Source organism: Rattus norvegicus, chromosome 11 (assembly GCF_021556685.1).
Source record: "Rattus norvegicus strain SHRSP/BbbUtx chromosome 11, alternate assembly SHRSP_T2T, whole genome shotgun sequence".
NCBI lineage: Eukaryota > Metazoa > Chordata > Mammalia > Rodentia > Muridae > Rattus > Rattus norvegicus.
This window is the reverse complement of record NC_141544.1, coordinates 70,177,742-70,197,774: the sequence shown is the minus strand read 5'-3', so window position 1 is coordinate 70,197,774 and position 20,033 is coordinate 70,177,742. Positions and strand designations below refer to the sequence as shown.

The window sequence follows — 20,033 nt, the reverse complement described above, 5'->3', positions numbered from 1 at the left end:
GTGTGTGTGTGTGTGTGTGTGTGTATTTCCTTTATCTTCTTTACAGACTAGCAAGTATTTATTATAAAAACAGGACCACTTTTAAAAATCTTCCCTTTGTAAACAAGTAAGCAATATGATTCCCCACTGACTGGAAGGCAGCCACCTCAGGCCATCTGGTCCTTTGGAGTTCTGAGGTTTGAATCACTGCCCCAAGCCTGACCCTCCCGCTGTTCCTCCATTTTCTGGGAGATGGCCAAGGAACACAGGAGCATGCACGTACCATATACAGAGGTCTGCTGCATTGCTGGATACAGTCCGTGTAGAACACCATAGCAGCGCGCCGGAAGATTCCCAGATCTGTGTTGACACAATCACACCATGAAAACACACAGAGAAAATACATATCCTGGGAAATGACCTGAGGTTCGGGGCCAGGAGGATGTCATCTGTACTCTGTTAAAAGCCATTAGAATGCTTTGCACCTGACAGGTGACCTATCAGGTATATCTATCTATTGTGTGTGTGTGTATGTATGTATGTATGTATGTATGTATGTATGTATGTATGTATCTATCCATCCATCCATCTATCTATCTATCCATCTATCTATCTCTAATATAAGTCTATGATGTAGAAAATGATGTTGTTTTTGAAGGTGAGCCATACACATGCATTTGATGGCAGAAAGGCTGCCAAGGGACTTGAATGGCCAGCAGCTGCCACCCTTCTGCTTTCTTCAGCTAAGCTTCCATTGTTTACAGATCACTCTGGTGGGGTTCCTAGCAGCAGAGATGTAATGGGACCCTCAAATCCAACCTAAAACACTTGTTCTCCATACTGAGAATGGGGATCTCATCTTGTAAAGGTTCTACACTTCTCAACACAACCCAGTTCTGAGTTACTGAGTTCTGAACCAAGAGGTCCTGGGCTGTGCTAAGAATGTTTAGAAAGAGTAGCAGGATGAAAACAACACTCAGAATTATTAAGGAAATGGAAGTTAAGATAGGGTGAGAAAAACAGGAAAGGGTTTTGTAATGTAGTCCTGCATAAATCACGTTTGGAGTAGAAGGCATTCCGTGTGAGAGAGTTCTAGCTGCTCCCCTCAGAGGCAAGGTCAAAACTATTCATATCCTGACTTCAGAAGTAAGACTGAGTGTCCCCAGAGTCAGTACTGCTGAGAGTGGACCACAGATCCACGGAAGGCTCATCTGCCCTTCCAGGAGAGCCTGGGGTTGAACTTAACAAACAGCAAGAATCCTGGTTATGTGAGAGCCCGGAAGTGATGCACCACGGCACGGGTTGGGATGCAGACTCCTTTTAAGCCTTCAGATCATCCTCCCACTCAGCCTGCCTGATCTAGATGGGGAAGCAGGGGGCAGAGCTGGCAGACAGCCAGGCGGGTCTAGGAATGAACAACTTAGACCCCTACAAATGGTGGTAGGACATTACCTGTGTCGGACACATCTGAATCAGTGGGAAGCAGAGAAAAGAGAAGAGAGAGAAATGATCTGTAAGAAGGAAGCCAGATAGGTAAGCTGCCACTCGCTTTGTTTTTCCTGAAATGATGGCTTTATTTTGTATTTGTAGAGGTGACATTCACTCCCCACCCCCAACCCCATGGAGGACATGGACTCTGCCTATCTCAGACACTCAGAAAGCTCCTCTCTAAGGAGAAAACCAAGGGCCCCTTCTCTTCCATCCAACGTTTATCTAACTCTTGCTCTAGTGCACAATCCTCAAGGTCTACTTTGTAGGGTCTGAGACAAGGGACACAGTAGTAACCTGGACAAGTGGCTCTGTGGTTTTACATCCACTTGTAACATGCTCTGCATTGCCACGGCTGCCTTTCAAGTGGGGACTTTGCTTTTAGCTAGTGCCTTCCTGGCTTATAACTCCTGACACATAGGCTAGACCCCCATGGTGTGATTTCCCATCCCTTCTCTGCAAAACCTGTAAGAACAAGAAGTCCCCTTTGTTCTCTGGAGCTGAAGGCCATCACTCTTCAGGATCCCATCTTGCCCCTCAGTGAGGACTCTGCTAGTGTAGCTCTTGAGAACCCTTCAGGGTCCCATCATACTGCCTGTGGCCATGACACTGAAACTATCCTGCTAAAACTGCTAAAAGGCAATCCCCCTTCGCTACCTCCCAACAGACCTGCCATCTTTTATTTCTAACAGCAGGCTTTGATTTGCTCAATCTATAACCACCTGGTGCCCTTCCCACTTGAAAGGAACCAAAGTTCCTTGCAGAGGGCCTTTCTCTCTATAACACGCTTTAGTGACCACCTCTTCCCCCTTTTAGAATTAAGGATGCTGAGGGCTTCACTGCTGTTACTCCCTGGTTGCCTGGAAACCCCTTTATCACCTCTCAGCATTATGTCTTGTGAATCATCGCTTTATCAAAGAATCCTCATCAATCTTTGTATGGAACAACTCTCTCCTGTTGTGACCCTCTTAAATGACTGCCCGAGCCTCATGTAAATTATTCCTTGTGTACACGATGATTGTGGTATGAGCCTGCGTTATGTTACTGCTTGCCACTGGCTTCACAGGACTTCCACAATTTGTATGACCTCACAGTTTTGGGTCTGCAATATAAGGCATGAGCACAAATTATCAAATATCTGTCAGAAGTACATCACCTGAAGAAGGGTAGATCTACTATGTCCAAGGGGAAAGCTAAGTCATGAAGATGATGACGAAGATGACAACGACGACGATGACGATGATGGTGTGTGTGTGTGTGTGTGTGTGTGTGTGTGTGTACTTAAATGGGATCTCACTATGTTGCCAAGCTGGCCTTAAACACAGCATTCTTCTCCTTTGACCCTTCAACTGCTGACATAACAGGTACCCATTACCAGCCCTAGATTGAGAATATGTTGTAGTTGATCTTCTAGCCTTTGAGACACTTGTTTACACTGAACTGCTTTGGGCAAAAGAGGATACTTATTTTAGAGGCTCCTCATTACCCTTTGAATGAGGAATCTACACGGTAAAGGGAACTTCCACTACTAGATTACATTATGGATTATTGGACCTCAAATTCCATCCCAAAATATTCCTGGACCTGCACTCAGAGCTTGTAGAGCCTCCTCCCCATTTACCTTCCTGAGGCCAGAGCTCCACCAGTGCATACTTCCAGGGACAAAGAATGACCAAGCTATTACTACTTGTGTGGCACATGAGTAGACACTGGGTGTCCTTAAGACTCTACGAGATCTCTTGAGACATAGCACAGAGGCAGGGTTAGGAAGAACAGACATATTCCACACTGTTCTGAGGGAACAAGAATTCTGAATTTTAACCTGGCCCTTCTAGGCTATAATGAAAGTTCTCTTCTCTCCTCTCCTCTCCTCTCCTCTCCTCTCCTCTCCTCTCCTCTCCTCTCCTCTCCTCTCCTCTCCTCTCCTCTCCTCTTCTCTTCTCTTCTCTTCTCTTCTCTTCTTTTCTCTTCCCTTCTCTTCGATTCCTTTCACCTTCCCTCCCTCCCTTCCTTTGTTAGAGATCATTTTACCACTGAGTTCTACTCCTAGCTCACCTGTCTCTCCTGCTTCCCACCCCCTCCATCCATTTTTCTCTCTAACCTTCCACCCACCCCTCTTTTCTTTGTTCTTTTGTTTTGAGTATCCTTTAGTGCCTGCTTTATAACTTGATACGGGAGCGTATTTTGTTTGTGATTTTTATTTGCCTTCTTTCCCTGGGCTCCACCAATATCAGGGGCAGATCTATGGTCTATCTTGAAATATACGAATGAGTTTTTAAAGTAGGACTCCCAGTGTGCTAAAACCATTTTAAAAATACTCTAAAACATCTTGAACTTCCTCCAGTGTATGATGGCTGACTGACAGGAGATGACAAGCTAATTTCCACATAGCACTCAGTCCACACTGTCAGAAGTAGCACAGTAAAGAAAGCTGGTCACAGAAGTTTCTGTCCTTGTATCTAGAAATAGTGCATGATTCATTCCTGGCAACCATTTAGCATTGGAGAAATGGTCCTTTTCGAATGCTGCAGATGGAGAAAGGTTCCTCTATGTAGGTCTTGTGGCATATATACTGAGCACACTGCTCTCCTTAGGACCCCTCCCTTTTCTTTTAAACCACAGGGTGTCTCTATGTGGTCCTGGCTGTCTTGGAACTTGTGTAGACCAGACCATCCTCACAAAGCTCTGCCTGCCTCTGCCTGCTGGGATCAAAGTCACATGTCACTATGACTTTCGGTGGTTTGCAGAGTGTTTGCAACCAGCAGGGGGAGGTGTGCCCCAGCTCTGAGGTGTGGGAAGATACATCTCTCAGTTGAAAACAGAAATAGTGACTAATCGATCCCATAAAAAGGAAGACATATTCTTAGAGACACAGAACCATAGCAGGGTTTCAGCGCCCATGATCATGATAACCACTTTCATCGAGGAGGAGTGACAGCCCTGGGTTCGCTTCCCCCAGGGATCAGAGTGTGTTGACTTACCTATCTTGAAACGGCCCATGTAGTAGATTTGGGTGCTGAGGGCCAGAGAAGCAAGGACGTGGATAGCGGAGAAGATGATCCAGAACCACACATCGTTTTTTCCAAATACCTAGGGATAAAGATGGGGTTAGTGTGATCTGGGGTTTCCCTAGGGAACTCTGTCAAATCATTGTCTCTTACTGAGGCTTATTGTAGAAAACAAAACAAAACAAAGCAAAAACAGCCATGACTAAAGAACATGTCGTCAAATCATCTCTGCAAAATATTTATACGTATACCCACAGATGAGTGCTGTTCTCAACCATGGCGGGAAATACTTGTTTGTTTGTTTGTTTGTTTGTTTGCATCAGGCTGCAGCTAATGAGGAGACTCATAACTGGTCCAAAATAATGAGGACTGTGAGGCTTCAGTCTCAATGGGCCATTATATCAACCACCACTAAGGCTCATTGAACACTAAGGCTCATTGGAAGCAGAGGGTGGCAAAGATATAAGAGCTGGTGGATGGTGAGGCATGCTGGGAAGCCCTGTCTTACATGCTGTCTGTCCCAGTCTTGGCATGACTTAGAATTCATGTTAATATAAAAGCCACCCTCACCTGGTTTTACAGGTGAAGATTACACGCTTAGGAACCATCAGCTAAGTCATCAAGCCAGACACCCTTAAACAGACCCAAACCCATGCACCCAAGGCCCAACGAAAAGACAGGAAACCAAAAGGCACCCCCTCCTCCAGGGGGACACTTTTCAGGGCCGGACTAAAGGCAGATGGAGAGGGACCCACCACTCCGAGGACCGTGAGTGTGATGACCACAGCGAAGGAGGCATAGGCAGAGTAGGCGCTGGCATTGATGTCCGGGTGGCGGGTCTGGTAGAGCTTCAGCATGCAGAGGCCGGCAATCATGTACATGAAGGAGGTGTCTAGAGACCCAAGACAAGAAGTTCACTGGGTACCTGGCAATGACACTCCAAGCTTTTCTTTAGCTGCTGCCTACCCTGTGGCTTAGTAGAATATTTGCTGATGTGTAGAAGTCTCTGACATAGCAGCCCTACTAGGTGCCTCCTCTAGGCCAATGGTTCTCAACCTATGAGTCACAACCCCCAAGGACCATCAGAAAATCCAGATATTTACATTACAATTCATGACAGCAGCAAAATTACAGTTAGGAGGTAGCAACAGAAATATTTTTATGGTCAGGGGTCACCACACTATGAGAAACTGTATTAAAGGGTGGCAGCGTTAAGAAGAGGCTTGCAAACCACTGCTCTAGGAAGATCCTGCATCCTCTATTTCCAACCTGTGCCCATCCACCAATGTATTTTGGTTCGCAGAGAGAAAACATCAAATTGGGGGTAAGTAAACATCGACCTCACTTTGTATCTTCTAAACTTTATATTTGACAATGGGGACAAAAAGACCTTTTATGGTGATAGTTGAGGCAGAGAGACAATAAGATGTCAGGTGGAAGCCGTTCTCAGCACTCTGAGGTGCAGAAACAGTCACTGTGGTGTCTCTATGCGGAGCATAATAGCCTTACTAATGGAAAATAACTACCCATTAAATGCAGCCCAGCTGTTCCACAGCTCTGGAGGCAGGGAGCAAAACAACATCACTACTGAAAACTTCAGCGGAACATTTAAATGCCTGACAGTAGCAAGCACGAACATCGATGTGGGAAATAAAGGCTCTCACACAGCTAGCCCAGGTGGGAACACTCTGGGGAGAAACTTGTTAAACAGAACAGAGAGGGTGCACAAGCCAGGTAGTTAAGTCTGATGTATTGTGATGTGTGATGGTGGTACATACTTTTAATCCCAGCACGCGGGAGGCAGAGGCCGGCAAGTCTGCGTGAGTTCGAGGCCAGCCTGGTCTAGAGAGTGAGTTCCAGGACAGGCAGAGCTACACAGTGAAACCTTGCCTTGAAAAACAAAACCAAACCAACCAAATGAAATCATCGCATGTGAGTGGCACTGTGCAGCTCTTGTTTTCAATTTATCTTGTTACTGTTGTGTCTCTCTGAGGGGTCTCAGTATACGTAGTCTAGACTAGAAATCCTCTCGGCTCAGCCTCCTGGGAGTGTGCTGTCTGCAGGCAGAGCCCGCCACTCTCATTCTTCATTCTTACGCTACATTTTAATACTAAATTGGTATCTACCATGTTCTGAATTCATAACTGCACATCCTTCTGGACTCTTGGCCTCAGAAATGCTAACCCTGGTCTTGGAAGGGATAGGTCTGATTGGTCCAACATTAGTCCATTTTTCCTTGCCAATAGATGTAGCCGCCTAGACCTGAGCTAACCAGCACCTAGGGAATGGTTCAGGAATATCACTGTTTGAGCTACTGAGGTAGGAGGGAATATTATCCTGAGGCTTCTTCTGAAGATGTTTCCTTGCTGTAAGTTCCTCCAGGCCATCTTGAACCTGCTCTGAACCTGGCGAAGGAGACCTAAGGCCTAAGGAGAAGCTAACTAAGGTCTACTAAGGATACCCTTTCCAGCATGAGAGAAGTTACCTTTGGGAGAAAACCAACACATAGGCTAGGGACAGAAGGTCATCTGGAGGTGTAGAGTCAGAGTCATCGGGTAAGCAAAGGCATTCCTCCCCCTGCCTTCCAGACAGTGAGCTGACAGTGTGATGGTCCTATCATTTAGTTCACTCTTTTTATTAAAAACAAAAATTTATTTATTTGTTTTATATAAGTACACTGTAGCTGCCTTCACACACACTGAAAGAGGCTGTCAGATCTTACTACAGATGGTTGTAAGCTACCATGTGGTTGCTGGGAGATTTGAACTCGGGACCTCTGGGAGAGCAGTCAGTGGTCTTAACCACTGAGCCATCTCTCCAGCCCCCTTTAGTTCACTCGTAATTGAGTTTCCCATTACTTTCACTCCAGAGCAGGCTAACTGCTTACGTAGATAAGTCACATGGTGGGAAGTCTGAAAGGTAGCACTACTTGGCTTGGCCCCTGACACTGTGTCTCACCATGACATCAGCATGTGGTGTTTTCCAAACTAAACGTTGGTCAACGAGAACAAACACACAACGTGCAGAAACCTTGCTCGGTGACAAGGTCCACTCAGGTCGCTTCAGCTCACCCCAAACGCCTTTCAGTTCTTGCAAGTATGAATTTGATGTTTCTGAAGGGCTCCAGGATAACACACCTGTAACTCAAATCTATGTCACCAACATAGGTTCTAATTACCGAACTGGAAGTTGGAGTAATTAGGGCAGACATGGTAACAAGCACTGAGCACGCCTTCCATCATCAGCGCGATCCCCATGGCGTAGAAGAGACCAAAGTGTTTGGGAATTCCATACTCCTGAAAAAAGGGGGAAAGGACTGTTAATAGAAAGACACTGTCAGAGACACATCCAGAGTCGGAAAGTCTAAACGGTGGCCTTGAGTGGCTGTATAGAGAGCTCAGCATCACATCACCAAGCCAGACAGCCCTCCTCTCTGCAGGTCTATGTGGGAGCACAGTCCCTCCCAGCTCATGCCTTCAATCCCACTCACCATAGCAAAGATGTCTTTAGCCTCCAGGGCTCTTCGGTGGAGAAGGTCACGGCGCAGCACTATCAGCAGGAAGAGGAAGCCCAGGAGGACGTGGCCCAGGTTACTGAGAATATTATTGAAGGCGCTATAGGTGTGAGCAGGAAATTAATGGGGACTCAGAATGAACGCAAAAGTAGGCAGGCAAACTCATTATTTGGTGTCTTTCTAGACTAACATTTTCCTAGGACTTCAGCATTAGACAGACACCAGAAATCCTCTTCGATCTCGCCTTGGTTTGAAGATTCTCACTTGGCTTAACATTTGCCTTCTCTGGGACTTTTGCTTAGCATCCCTAACACCTGCCTGGTCATCTCTTGTCTTCAGGGCCCTGGCAAAGTATGAGCCTGAGAAAGCGTTGGTCCAGAGACGAATGAACATTTCAGCTCTACCTGTGACTCTCATAGACGGACCTACAGTGTGTTAATCTTCAGCTCTCCCTACAGATTTCAGTAGATAAGCACATGTATACCACAGACCATGGCTTCATTTTCAGGAAATCAAGCTGGTTCTGCTCTGTAGAGAGAAGATACTTTCCTATCTCTCAGGAAGATACTTCTTTTCACCAAGTTCCGATGGCTTTAGAACAGTCAGGCTTGCAGACAAACTCTGACACCACTAAGAACTACGGGACCAGAATTCAGCAAATCCTTACCTATCTAAGCCTTAGCACCTTTATGTAAAAATTGTGGCACTAATAATACCTACCCTGTGAGGTCGTTTAACATACTTAAATGAGAGCTGGCCACCAACTCAATGTTCGTGGGCTTGAGACACCTATAACTAGTGATCTGGTTTTTAAAAACCTCACTGCCAAGCCTCAACAGGTTGTTCTTAGAAATATTGCCTGGGAGGGGAGCAGATCCTGTCTCAACATCTGACTTCAATTCCTCTTTGCTCTGACCAGGGTAGTTTTCCGTTGTTGTTTTGTTGTTGTTCTTGTTGTGTGTGTGTTCAAACTCAAATCAAATTAGACAGAAAGAATCTCTCACGTTTCATGAGGAGCCAGAGGGCTGAGTTTACCTCAGGACGCCCAGGGGGTGAGCACAGAGGAAGTTGTAGTAACAGATGTCCTGGTTGCCAGTGACATTTACCACCTATAAAAAGTCAAATGAAAGAAGAAGAAAAGTGACTTCTCTCTATCCTACAGAACAGGAAGGGCTCACAGGGCTGTCCTGCCAGAGGCTAAAGTGTAACCACCTCCTCCTCAGAAGGTGGGGCACGACCTACCACTGTTACACAGCAAACACACACTTCCTATTCGGGTGCCCTCTGTGCTTTAGATAAAAGTGTCCTATCTGTCGGTAGCCTCAAGATGGAATTCAACAGTGTGTGAGACTTTTGTTATTTTGATAGAAAGGACTATGAAAGGATGCTAACATTGGGACCTGCCTTTTGGATCTGTGTCTTGCTATGGGTCTGTCTTGCTATGTCCTGTTCCCTGGATTAGCAATGGGAGGAAATGGAGATGCCCCCTTCTCTGAGTGCCCCACCAAGCAGTCATGGAGGAAGTATCTAGTTTTCCTTCTCCTTCTCCTTCCCCTTCAAGAGCCTGCCTAAAACATAGCAAGCTACAGCTTCTGACAGGGTTTTCATGTATGTAAAGAATGTTTAGGTTAGAAACAGCAGGGTTCAAACCTCATAGAGACTTTGCCTTTATTATGGGATGAGTATAAATGGACTAAATCTTACATCACAAGCTTGGCTATCTAGAGAAATCAGAGAGGATTTAAACAATACCATGGCTCTCCTTCCCGAGGCCCTGATCTACTTGGTGTGGGGTACCACCCTGGGCCCTGAGATTTTTTAAAGTGCCCCATGTGACTTTAATGCCTAACAAAAATTAAGGGGCAGTGCATGCAATGTGCTCAGCCACATGTCATTCTAAACTGGCCTTCTTGACTCTCATAATTTCTAGAAAATTTATACTTAGAAACCTGGACCCTAATTATATTCCTACTTCAGTGACTGGGACATTAAATTCCTACTTCAGTGACTGGGTTCCAGGTTTCTATGAAGGAGCATCAGACACTCTCAAGGTGGTTTAGTATGAATTTGTTCATTCGACTTTTAATTTTTTGTTGTTAGCTTAGTATTTTGTTAGTTCCACAAAACTATTTTTAAAAACTGAAAAACTTTGCGTATGAGTGTTTTGCTTGTATGCGTATCTATGTACTACATATGTGCCCGAGGATCACGGAGGTCAGAAGAGGGTGCTGGATTCCCCTGATACTCGAGTTACAAACAATTATGAGTGGCCATGCAGGCATCGGGAACCCAGGTCCTGTGCAAGAGCAACAAGTGCTCGTAACTGCAGAGCCATCTCTCCAGCCCCTGGTGTTTACAATTTTACAGAGTATCCCCAGCGAGCAGAACAGGCTAAATTAGACTTCCTGCTCCTTTTGTTCAGTCTGGAGATTTTATTTTGTGCTCCTTCCTGAGGCAGTTTCACACTGCCTAGACTGGCCTTGAACTCCCTACGTGAGAAAGCCATGAGCTTCTGATCCGTCCTCCATTTTCCTACAGTTGGAATTACAGATATGTTAAACCCATTTATGAGTTGCTGCAGTGTCAGGCTTTCTAGGCAAACTGAGCTGCAGCCCTAGACCATTAGTCTAGACCTTTATTTACTCCACCCATTGTCTCCTGATGATCACACACTCAGGATGATAAATAACGGTGCCATTGATAGACAATATGGCCGAATGATTGATTTTATGTCGGTAAACAATTGGGAAATAAATGGAAACAATCCCAGAGATGAAGTTGTTAATGGAGAAGCCTAATTAGAGCCCAAAATGGGAAATTATTTTTTAAAAAAAGTTCTTGGAGGCTGGTGACACATACCCACCCAACTCTTGGGAGTCAGAGCCAGGTGGAGCTCTGCAAACTTGAGGTCCGCCTGGTTTACGTATCCAGTTTCAGGAGAATCAGAGTTATAAAACAGAGAGGTCTGTCTTAGAAAACCATCAACCAAAACTGTAAGTTCTTGGGACTGAAGAGATGGCTTGGTGGTTAAGAGCACACACTGCTCTTTCAAAGGACTTGAGTTTGATGCCCAGCACCATAGCAGGGAACTCCCAAATGCCTAGGACTTCAGTTTGAGGAGACTCTATATCTCGAGCCTCTTCAGGCTCTCTCCATCTCTCTGTGTCTCTGTCTCTGTGTCTCTGTCTCTGTGTCTCTGTGTCTGTCTCTCTCTGTCTGTCTCTGTCTGTCTCTCTCTGTATGTCTCTCTCTGTCACACACACACACACACACACACACACACACACATGAGCTGACGAGCTGATCCTAAGCTAAACTCTCCCCTGTGAGCCAGAGGGGAGGCTTCCCTTCGATGGAAGCTGGGCGTCTGGGCAGAGCAGCACTTACTGTCTGGTAGGTGATGACCAGCTGCATCACAGGCAGGGCATAAAACACAGCGATGGTGATGATATTCCTAGGACAGAAGGAACAAGAAAACAGTGACTTCCAACATAACGGTGAACTCCTCTCAGCTTTAAAAAAAAAAGAATATTTCCACCTTACAACTCCACGATTAGCTTGCAAAAGCAACCAGGAACTGATGGTAAAGCACCTGTTTCTCTAGTCTGCCTTCCCTTTCCTTTGAACGTTTGGTTGACAGAATTTTGACCAGAGGCGACAGAAGGAAGTGAACAAACTTAGGTTGGTTACTGCTATTGGTTTGGTTATAGCAGAGCGTCCTTGCACTGATAACTGAAACCATTAAGTCTTTCATTTGTTTAATTTACTGGAGACAGTCTTGCTAGGTCCCTGACTGGCCTAGAACTTGGTGTGTGGACAAAGCTGGACTTGAACCTGTGATGATTTCAAGAGCTGTGGTTACAGACGATGCCACCGTGCCTGACCTGAAATGATGTATTTAAAATTCACCAATTGGCACTTGATGAGTTGAAGTCCTCCTCCTCCTGCTTCTCCTCCTTCCTTCTTTGTACAATCATTTGTAAAGCAGTCTAAAACCAACTTCCTATACAACCATCTTATCCCTTCAGTACACTGTTAGCTTAAACGGACTTAGAGTGAGAGTACCAAGTGAGAGATACTTTGTAGAGGCTCTTAAATAAACCTTAATTCCAAAATGACAGTTCAGCTGTGAAATTCCATTGGCTCCCTTGCCCCTGGCTTCATTCTAATGTCTGCATCCAGAAGTAAGGGGAGTCTTCAGAAAGTTAGAATGCAGGGGCATATCGCAAGAGGACCACAGTCGGGCCGGAGCTTTCTGAGTAGAGGAAGGCCCTTGGCTGGGCAGCTCAGCCTCTTGACTGGGTGGAAGGACATCCTCCCACATATGGGCACATGACAGGTCTTTTGTGTTTCAAGTTGGAGGCATCATCACCCATTTTCCTGCCTTATTAAACACTAACTCCTTGTGATACAAAGTAGTTCTAACTTTTACAAAGAAAAAAATTAAGTTTAAAGAGTTTAGAGGCTGAGAATGTAGCTCAGCGATGAAAGACTTGCTTCCCTTATCCTGTGTGTGGTTTGATCTACAGCACTGCAATACACACATGCACGCAAACAAATAGATTTAAATAAGTCAATAATTTTAGGGAAACCATGATTTTACTGTCACCTACTTACCAAAAATAAATCTTATATTTTTTGCTGACAATCCTCCGGTCTTTCCTGGACAGATCAGACAGGTACAAGAACATCTAGGGCATCAATGGGAAGAGAATACCAATCTGAGGCTTTTCTTGTATAGGACACAAAGGAGAACTTTAGAAAGTTCATTAATTTACTCCCCAGCTGGGATTAAAATGATTCACCAAACTGTTTCCTTTATTTTTGCTTTTCTCGGGTTGCCATATTAAAAGCACTACCATGCTCCTTGACTGATGTGAGAGCCCTATCAGGAGTGTTTCACACATTGCGAGCACTGACTGCTCAACTTTCAAATCTGCTCACTTTGCAGTTCCAGAATCACATACGGTTGAAGCTGTGTGATTTATACTCAGACTTTCTGGTAGGTAAAATACACTATATTAACCATATTCCAGAAAGAAATGGTCTTTGCTCTCAAAGGATGGCAGGTATAGAAATGGGGAAGCATTGCAGAGCAGCCCTGAGGTGACCCTCCTCTTCACTTGGGGTGCTGAGAACACAGAATGTTCTATTCTTTTTCCTCCCCAACTCCAAAGCAAGGTTCTAATGAAGAGATGATTGTCTTGGGCTCTAACTACGTTTCATCTAAACCCTCTAGAAGACTTGGCTTCCCTTCATGGAAAAAAAGAATAAGGAAACCGAGGCACTGGTGAGGTTTATTTTACCACCAAACTTTCTTCTGTTTCATCAGCTGCAGTCAGGGCCTGTTGGTACCTTGGTCCGGATGACGTTTTTGTCACTTTCGATGTCTGGCATAGTGTCGAAGTCACTCTCCTCCACAGAGCTGTCCGTGTCTGAGTGGCATGGCTGCCCACCATCGGAAGAAGACATCTGCCTTCCAGGACTGGAACTCGACTCGTCTGAAACAGAAAACTCCTCTGCCTTTAAAAGCCAAGAATGGTCCACAGAACCCAGAAGGTGCAGTGCACGCTCATTCTAGAAAATACCATGTTCGTCCAAATTAATTCTTTATCAACAAGACCTGTGCCTGGGCTGCCTCCTCAAGTGAACGTCATCTTTTTTTCTTTCCTTCCATTTTATATCTAATTAGTCTGTTTCTAGGACTGACTGTAAAGAATTTAATAGAATCTTTTCTGTAGATAGCTGGATGCAGCAGTAACATTGTTCTTATATTTCGTGGTTCATATTTTAAAATACAAACACAATGTATAGCAACATACATGCAGAGTTATACATAGCTTCGATTACACATGTGGGTAACACATACATATCCAACTGCTGTACATTTCTCATGGAATAACTATTCAGAGAAAGCCCCCACACGCCAGTTCTATCGTTATGTAATGAAAACAGCGTTCTCAGGGAGGATTCTTCTGTGCCATGAGTGTTCTAGAGCAGATGGGACTTGTGCAGCTTGAACGCGTGAACTGAGCCTACCTTCCGCTTTATTTCTTCTGTTCAGATGGCTTTGTTTTTTATTTTAAATCCTGTTCTTACAGAACTAAAAATAAGTGGTCTACACTGAGCCCATATGCTCCAAGTTACAGAATGACAATGTGGGGGCTACAGACCCTCTCTGTGGACTGCTTAGCATGCACCATTCATGAGCCTACAGTCATCATGGTAGGGCAGGGCTCCATGCACTCCTGTCATACAAGACCGGTATGGGGGAACTTGGTTCCTTTCAGGTTTGCCCTAAACTTGGTGGCCTTGACCAGGTTCATTGTGAACTTAGCTGAAGGACTTAGATACAGCTGTGTTCACTTGTTCCACTGCATTAATCTTACACTCTGAATCTTCTAACTCCGTGGACACCCAAGACGGCAGCTGTTCATTGGATAGTGTTGGCTACGCCAAGTCTTTCAAGCCCTAAACTCAGCACCCTAGAGAGTTGGCAAGACAGCAAAGAGGGTAGAGGACCTTTGTGTGAGGACCTGATGACCTGAGTTTGATCCTCAGATACCACAGAGCAGCAGGAGAGAACTTACTTAGAAGAACTGTCCCCTGACCTCAGCACATGTGCACTGTATACACATATGGCACACACATAAATAAATAAAAGATAGATAGATAGACAGACAGACAGAGATAGGCAGACAGACAGAGATAGGCAGACAGACAGAGATAGGCAGACAGACAGACAGACAGACAGAGAGACAAGATGTTTAAGTACTCGAGGGGCTTCGGAAATGGGTCAGTGGGTAAAAGGTGCTTGCTGTCACACCTGCTGATCTATGTTCAGTCTCCAGGACCCACATGGTGGAAGGACAGAGTCACCTCCTGCAAGTTGTTTTCCAGCCACCAATATTCGCATGCTCCCCCCACAAAATGAATAAATGTAATAAAAAACTTTTAAGTCCCAAATGGGCTTTGCAAGTTGACGGCAACCACTGAGTTCAGCCCAAGGGGAGCTAGCAGATCCAAGAAACAGAACAATAGAGCTACAGAGAATGCTGGAAGGAACGTTCCAGATTATCCAGCCAGCTCATCTCTTGCATCAAAGAGCAGCCTCACGGAGGAACAAAGAAAGAGTTCTACCAAAGGACTCATTTTAGGAAGTACCTATTGCCCCATAATTGCTCCCTTCAGGTGTACTGGCCGTGATGGGATGTGAGACAGCCATATTTCCAGAGCCTGCAGGAAAAACAAAACAAACAACAAAAAGGAGGGAAATGTTTTACCCTCAGCTGCTTAAGTAAAACAACTTGACTTGAAGTCACTGGGTCACTAAGCAGCAATCTTTAAATTCGATTTTCTTTCCACTTTAATACAGGAACCACCACTGTGGGTGCTTAAGGACACATCCAGCCTGTCACCTCTCTCTGTATCCTACTGCTCCCCTCCCCCATTTCTCTTTTTCAGTCTCTCTCTCTCTGTCTCTGTCTTTCTCTGTCTCCCTCCCTCCCTCCTTTCTTCCCTCCCTCCCTCCCTCCCTTCCTCTCCTTCTCTCTCATTTCTGTATGATTTGGGGAACTGAATCCAGGACCTTTCATATTTCATGCAATTTCTCTGCCATTGAGCCACAACCCCAGGCAACTCGATGTGGTAGGGAAGTATTTTTAGTGAATATTAAGTGAACACACTTAATATTTGGAAACACCTTTGTCCTCAGTATATTTTAGTATTTTTTTGCTGAGAATGTAATTCATTGTTACATAAGTGCTAAGCGTACCACAGAGGTAAAAAAAAAAAAAAATACACAGACACAAATGCTCTAAACCCTCCCTAGTCACAGTGAACTTCCTTTATCCCAGTTTCAGGCTTTGTTGCTTTGATGGGCTCTCAGAAAGTCGTAGTTTTGAACTCTCCTGGCTCCAGTCTGTGTTTTTAATTCCCAAATCCACTGTATCCCTATTGATCTCCCCTACAGGAGAAAGTAACTACATAGCAAACTCAAAAGTTTCAGACAGGAGACAAACCTAAGCCTCAGTGACTCCTTTTCCTTTCTCCCATCGGTGAATTATCCGCTAAGAGCTGTCTCAGACGGTCAATGAGTCTTGGAGCTAACGCAGTGGTCTTGGCAGGCAAGGCTGTTCCCAGGGTCTGAAGGATGTAGACTTTGACCTTCAGAGAGCAAACTCCCTGGCATTGTTACTGTGCTTGACGTATTTATTATTTAGAGAGCTCAGCTCTCTGAACTTCCTTGGACTAACCCTTAAGTACACACTATGATGTCAACATCATGCATGCTTTATGCCCAAGTTCTAAGCAGACAAACTGATTATCTTTAGACACATTGTGTGGAGGTTGGGGGGTGTATACATATATTTTGGGGATCAAATCTAAGCCCTTGCATGAGATGGAAAACACTCTATCACTGAGCTATGTTCTCAGCCTTGCTTTAGACTCTTAAACACTAAGGATCAAATTTGGAGCACAGAGAATGTTATGCGAAGATGCTGTCTCCTTTTGACTTGGGTCAGTTCTCATTATAACATAGACTTTGGCTGATGCCACTGCTTCTGCTGACCAAAAGCACCACAATGAGCAGAGCCACCACTGCTCCTCATGGGTTAATTACTGTGACTGGTGCTGCTGTTCCTTCAGACTGAGGAGAATGTATTGTGTCGGACACTCTTGAGTTTCAGCTGCCCTAAGAGGTGCCAGCTATTATTGTCACCATTTTAAAGATGATAGAGTACAAGTGCTAAAAGATCAAGTAGCTTCCCCAGCCATCCGGACAGCAGATAGTGACTCATTGTACTGCTATCTTTTAAAGCTTACCTTCTTTTTGCAAAATTTTCTTTTATTGTATACATTTAAAGTGCATTACATGGACACATACATAAACACATGCAGCCAAATGATGACCTCATGCAAGCAAAGTGTCCAGCTTGTCAGTGAGTGGACAGCACACATGTCAAACCTCCTGGGACTTTTTGCCTTTTGAGAACCTGCTCTTTTAGCATTTGCCCTGAGCCCAGCCCTCAGAGTGTTTCCTGTTGCTTTGAGCACCATGGAATTCCTGCTCCTCATAGATTCTTGGTCTTGCTGATAGGAGGGAGACATTTCTACAGCCTTAGTCTCCTCTGAAGGTTCCTCCTGTCAGTGTCTCGTGGTAATGCAATCCTCTCTGGCCTTTTCTCCTGGCTGATCTCACCGGGCTCAGCTCCATAATCCTGAAGGTCACTAGTCAGTTCTTCCCTGACTGGCTGGAGCTCGCCACTCTTTCACTCTTGTTTTGGTCGCTTAGGTCATGGGACATCAGAGGTGGGGCCATTTTGACCTATACCTTCTCTTTGCACAAAGGTTCCTTATCTCCACCTTATTTCAAAGGCGTTTGGGGTGAGCATACCTGTTTTCTACTTCCTGAACTGAAGAAACTGTTTTCTTTAGGCATCCTCAACCTGTACCCAGCAGCTGGTGCATGGAAATTGGTGCTTTCCCAGCTTTACCCCAAGAAGGTATCTGGCCATTTCTGGCCAAGATACTTTTAGTTGTTGCAAGGAAACTTTAATCCAACACACTGTGGTGAATCCCTAATAACTAAGAATTATGAGTCTTTTAATGTCAGTGATGTTGATGTTGGACTTAGACAGAGAGTAGTATTAATTCTAAAAGTACATTTATTTAGCCCCCCCTCCTTTTGAGACAGGATCTCATGCATTCCAGGCTGTTCTTGAACTCACTATATAGTCCAGAGGATGATCTAGAAGACTTCTGACCTCCTGCCTCTACCTCCTAAGTGCCAGGATTACAGACATGTGCCAACTCAACCTGTTTCTGTGGTGCTGAGTATTTAACCTGGAGCTTGCAGCAAGCTAGTGACACCCACAGCCGTGGAACTATCTCTTTCTAGTGATTTAACAATTAGGATATGATACCGTCTACAAGAGAACTAAGAAGAAACTTGGGGTGGGGGCTTCCTTCTGATATTGATGTGAGCCCTGACTCATCTCCCCAATATCCCTTGGAGTAAAATAGAGAGTACAGAGGCTAGCAGAGAAGCAGACTAGTACACTATGTGCCATATACTCTGAAGGCTGCCCTCTTCAATTTGCAGACACAGGAGCCTCTGGTCTAGAAGTGGGTCCAAGGCAAACCCTGCAGCAATTGCCACTGCTTGCACACAAAGACAATGAGTGCGCCTGGAGTCCTTATGATCACTCAGTTTTGTCTGTCGTCTGAAGGCATTCTCCTGCTCTTTGCTGTTGTCAGCGAACCTGACTTTCAGCAATGATCTGCTTCGAGCCTGAGCCTGATTGATGGATGCTTTGAAGTTTAAAGACCACTTCTGAACTATAAAACATTTATACATTGGAAGAAACTGTGGACCTTTCATTCGGAGGGCACCTGATGAAATCTAACTTACTAGATTTGGGTTAAAGGGCCCCATCTATCTATCTATCTATCTATCTATCTATCTATCTATCTATCTATCTATCTATCTATCTATCTATCTATGCTCCAGGCAAATGAACTGAAGCATTTTATAAACATCAGTGAGAGCAGTGTGGTTTTTTTTTTCAGTCTTTTATATTGGCAATTGAAAGTTTATTAAAACAAAGTGGTTGGGGGTGGGCGGAGTTGGAAAAACAGAGAAGCTGTCTGTTAAGGAAGACAAAGGTCAACACCATCAAGCCTTCCAGCAAAGGGAGAGAAACCTGCTGGTGAAGGTTGAGTTGACGTCTCTCCAGGACTCTGTGGACTCAAGTACAGACACAACAGGACTAAACCTGACTTCAACTGAGGTCTCCTCTGCCATTTTCAATTCTCACCCCTTCCCAAGCAGCGAAGGAGCTCATGGTGACCTGGGCTTGATCAAACTGAGCACATTGGATGTTTTAAATTTCAATAAAAATATCAGACAGTTGTAATGCTTTGTGAATTCTCAGAGAGGAGGAACAGGTTAGATGCCTAAGTACTCTGGATTCTTCAGTTACTCCATTTTTTATTGTGCTCTCTAGTCTCAAACATTTTGACTTTCTACACGCTTAAACAAACACGCACACACAAAGCTTTTATCTCAGTGCCCTGCATAAGAGTTGACATAATGCGTTCTTGCTGCTATTCCTAAGTTTTGGGATACACAAAGTCTCTCTCCCAAACACAAACAGTATCTGTGATCAGCTCCATCCCAGGGCTGAGACAACATCTGAAAAAGATGAATGGTTACAAATGCTCCATGAATGATTAAAGGCATTCTGGGTACAGATTCTTCCTGTGGGGCTCATATCTCAATAGTTACCAACTATAACATGCTTCTTGCTAGGTCTGTCTTCTGTAGGTCTGTGGATGAAAGAACTCTGGGACAAGACTCAAGGGAGAAAAAAGAAGAGAGACCAAAAGTACCAAAAAAGGATGTGGCTGCATCATGCAACACCATTAGGAACTGGGAATTAACCAAGGAATCTCTTACCATCACTGGAGCCAAAGCTTCCATCAACGGGTTTCCTCTGGAACCTGCAAGCAAGCATGCGCACAAACATGCATATACACACATGTACAAATTCTCTCAGGATTCAGCATTTTGCATTACCTTCCTTTACACTCTGTTGAAAATTTGTCTTCTAGGTTCTTTTAAAATGGCCCTTTGGAGAAATTACAGGTAGGAATTTAAAATGGCAGAGCCACTGTGGAAGACAGTTTGGCGATTCCCCAGAGAGCCAATCACAGGCTGACCATATGATCCAGTAATTCCGTTCTCAGGCATGAACATTACTTAGTAACATTCATTCATTTTCAGATATGAACGAACATCATAAGAAGTGTCTTTTAAAGCACACTATTTAATGTGTTCTAATATATCCAAAGACTTCTGCATCTGTCACCACGATCTGTCACCCCTCCAAAGAAGCTGCGTATCTGTAGCAGTCACTCTTCTTTCCCTCCTTTCTCCTGGCCCTTGGGAACCACAATCTACTACTATCTTTATAAATTTACCTCCTCTAGATAGTTTACATAAATGAAACCACAGTACATATGAACTTTTTCGACTGGCT

General features: G+C 44.6%; 1 protein-coding gene across 3 annotated transcripts in view; it reads right to left on the bottom strand.

The window, feature by feature from the left end:
• Nucleotides 1–20,033, bottom strand: part of Sidt1 (SID1 transmembrane family, member 1) — a 98,311-nt gene that overhangs the window by 13,246 nt on the left and 65,032 nt on the right. For 2 of the 3 annotated variants that reach the window (XM_087575837.1, NM_001100653.1), the window contains 12 exon segments: nt 19,451–19,494; nt 15,154–15,225; nt 13,345–13,490; nt 12,607–12,680; nt 11,377–11,443; nt 9,025–9,098; nt 7,966–8,089; nt 7,654–7,771; nt 5,231–5,367; nt 4,449–4,557; nt 1,432–1,446; nt 263–339 (listed from right to left, as the gene is read on the bottom strand). In XM_087575837.1, the coding sequence (XP_087431963.1) occupies nt 263–339; nt 1,432–1,446; nt 4,449–4,557; nt 5,231–5,367; nt 7,654–7,771; nt 7,966–8,089; nt 9,025–9,098; nt 11,377–11,443; nt 12,607–12,680; nt 13,345–13,490; nt 15,154–15,225; nt 19,451–19,494 (1,057 nt within the window). 3 annotated transcript variants of the gene reach the window in all.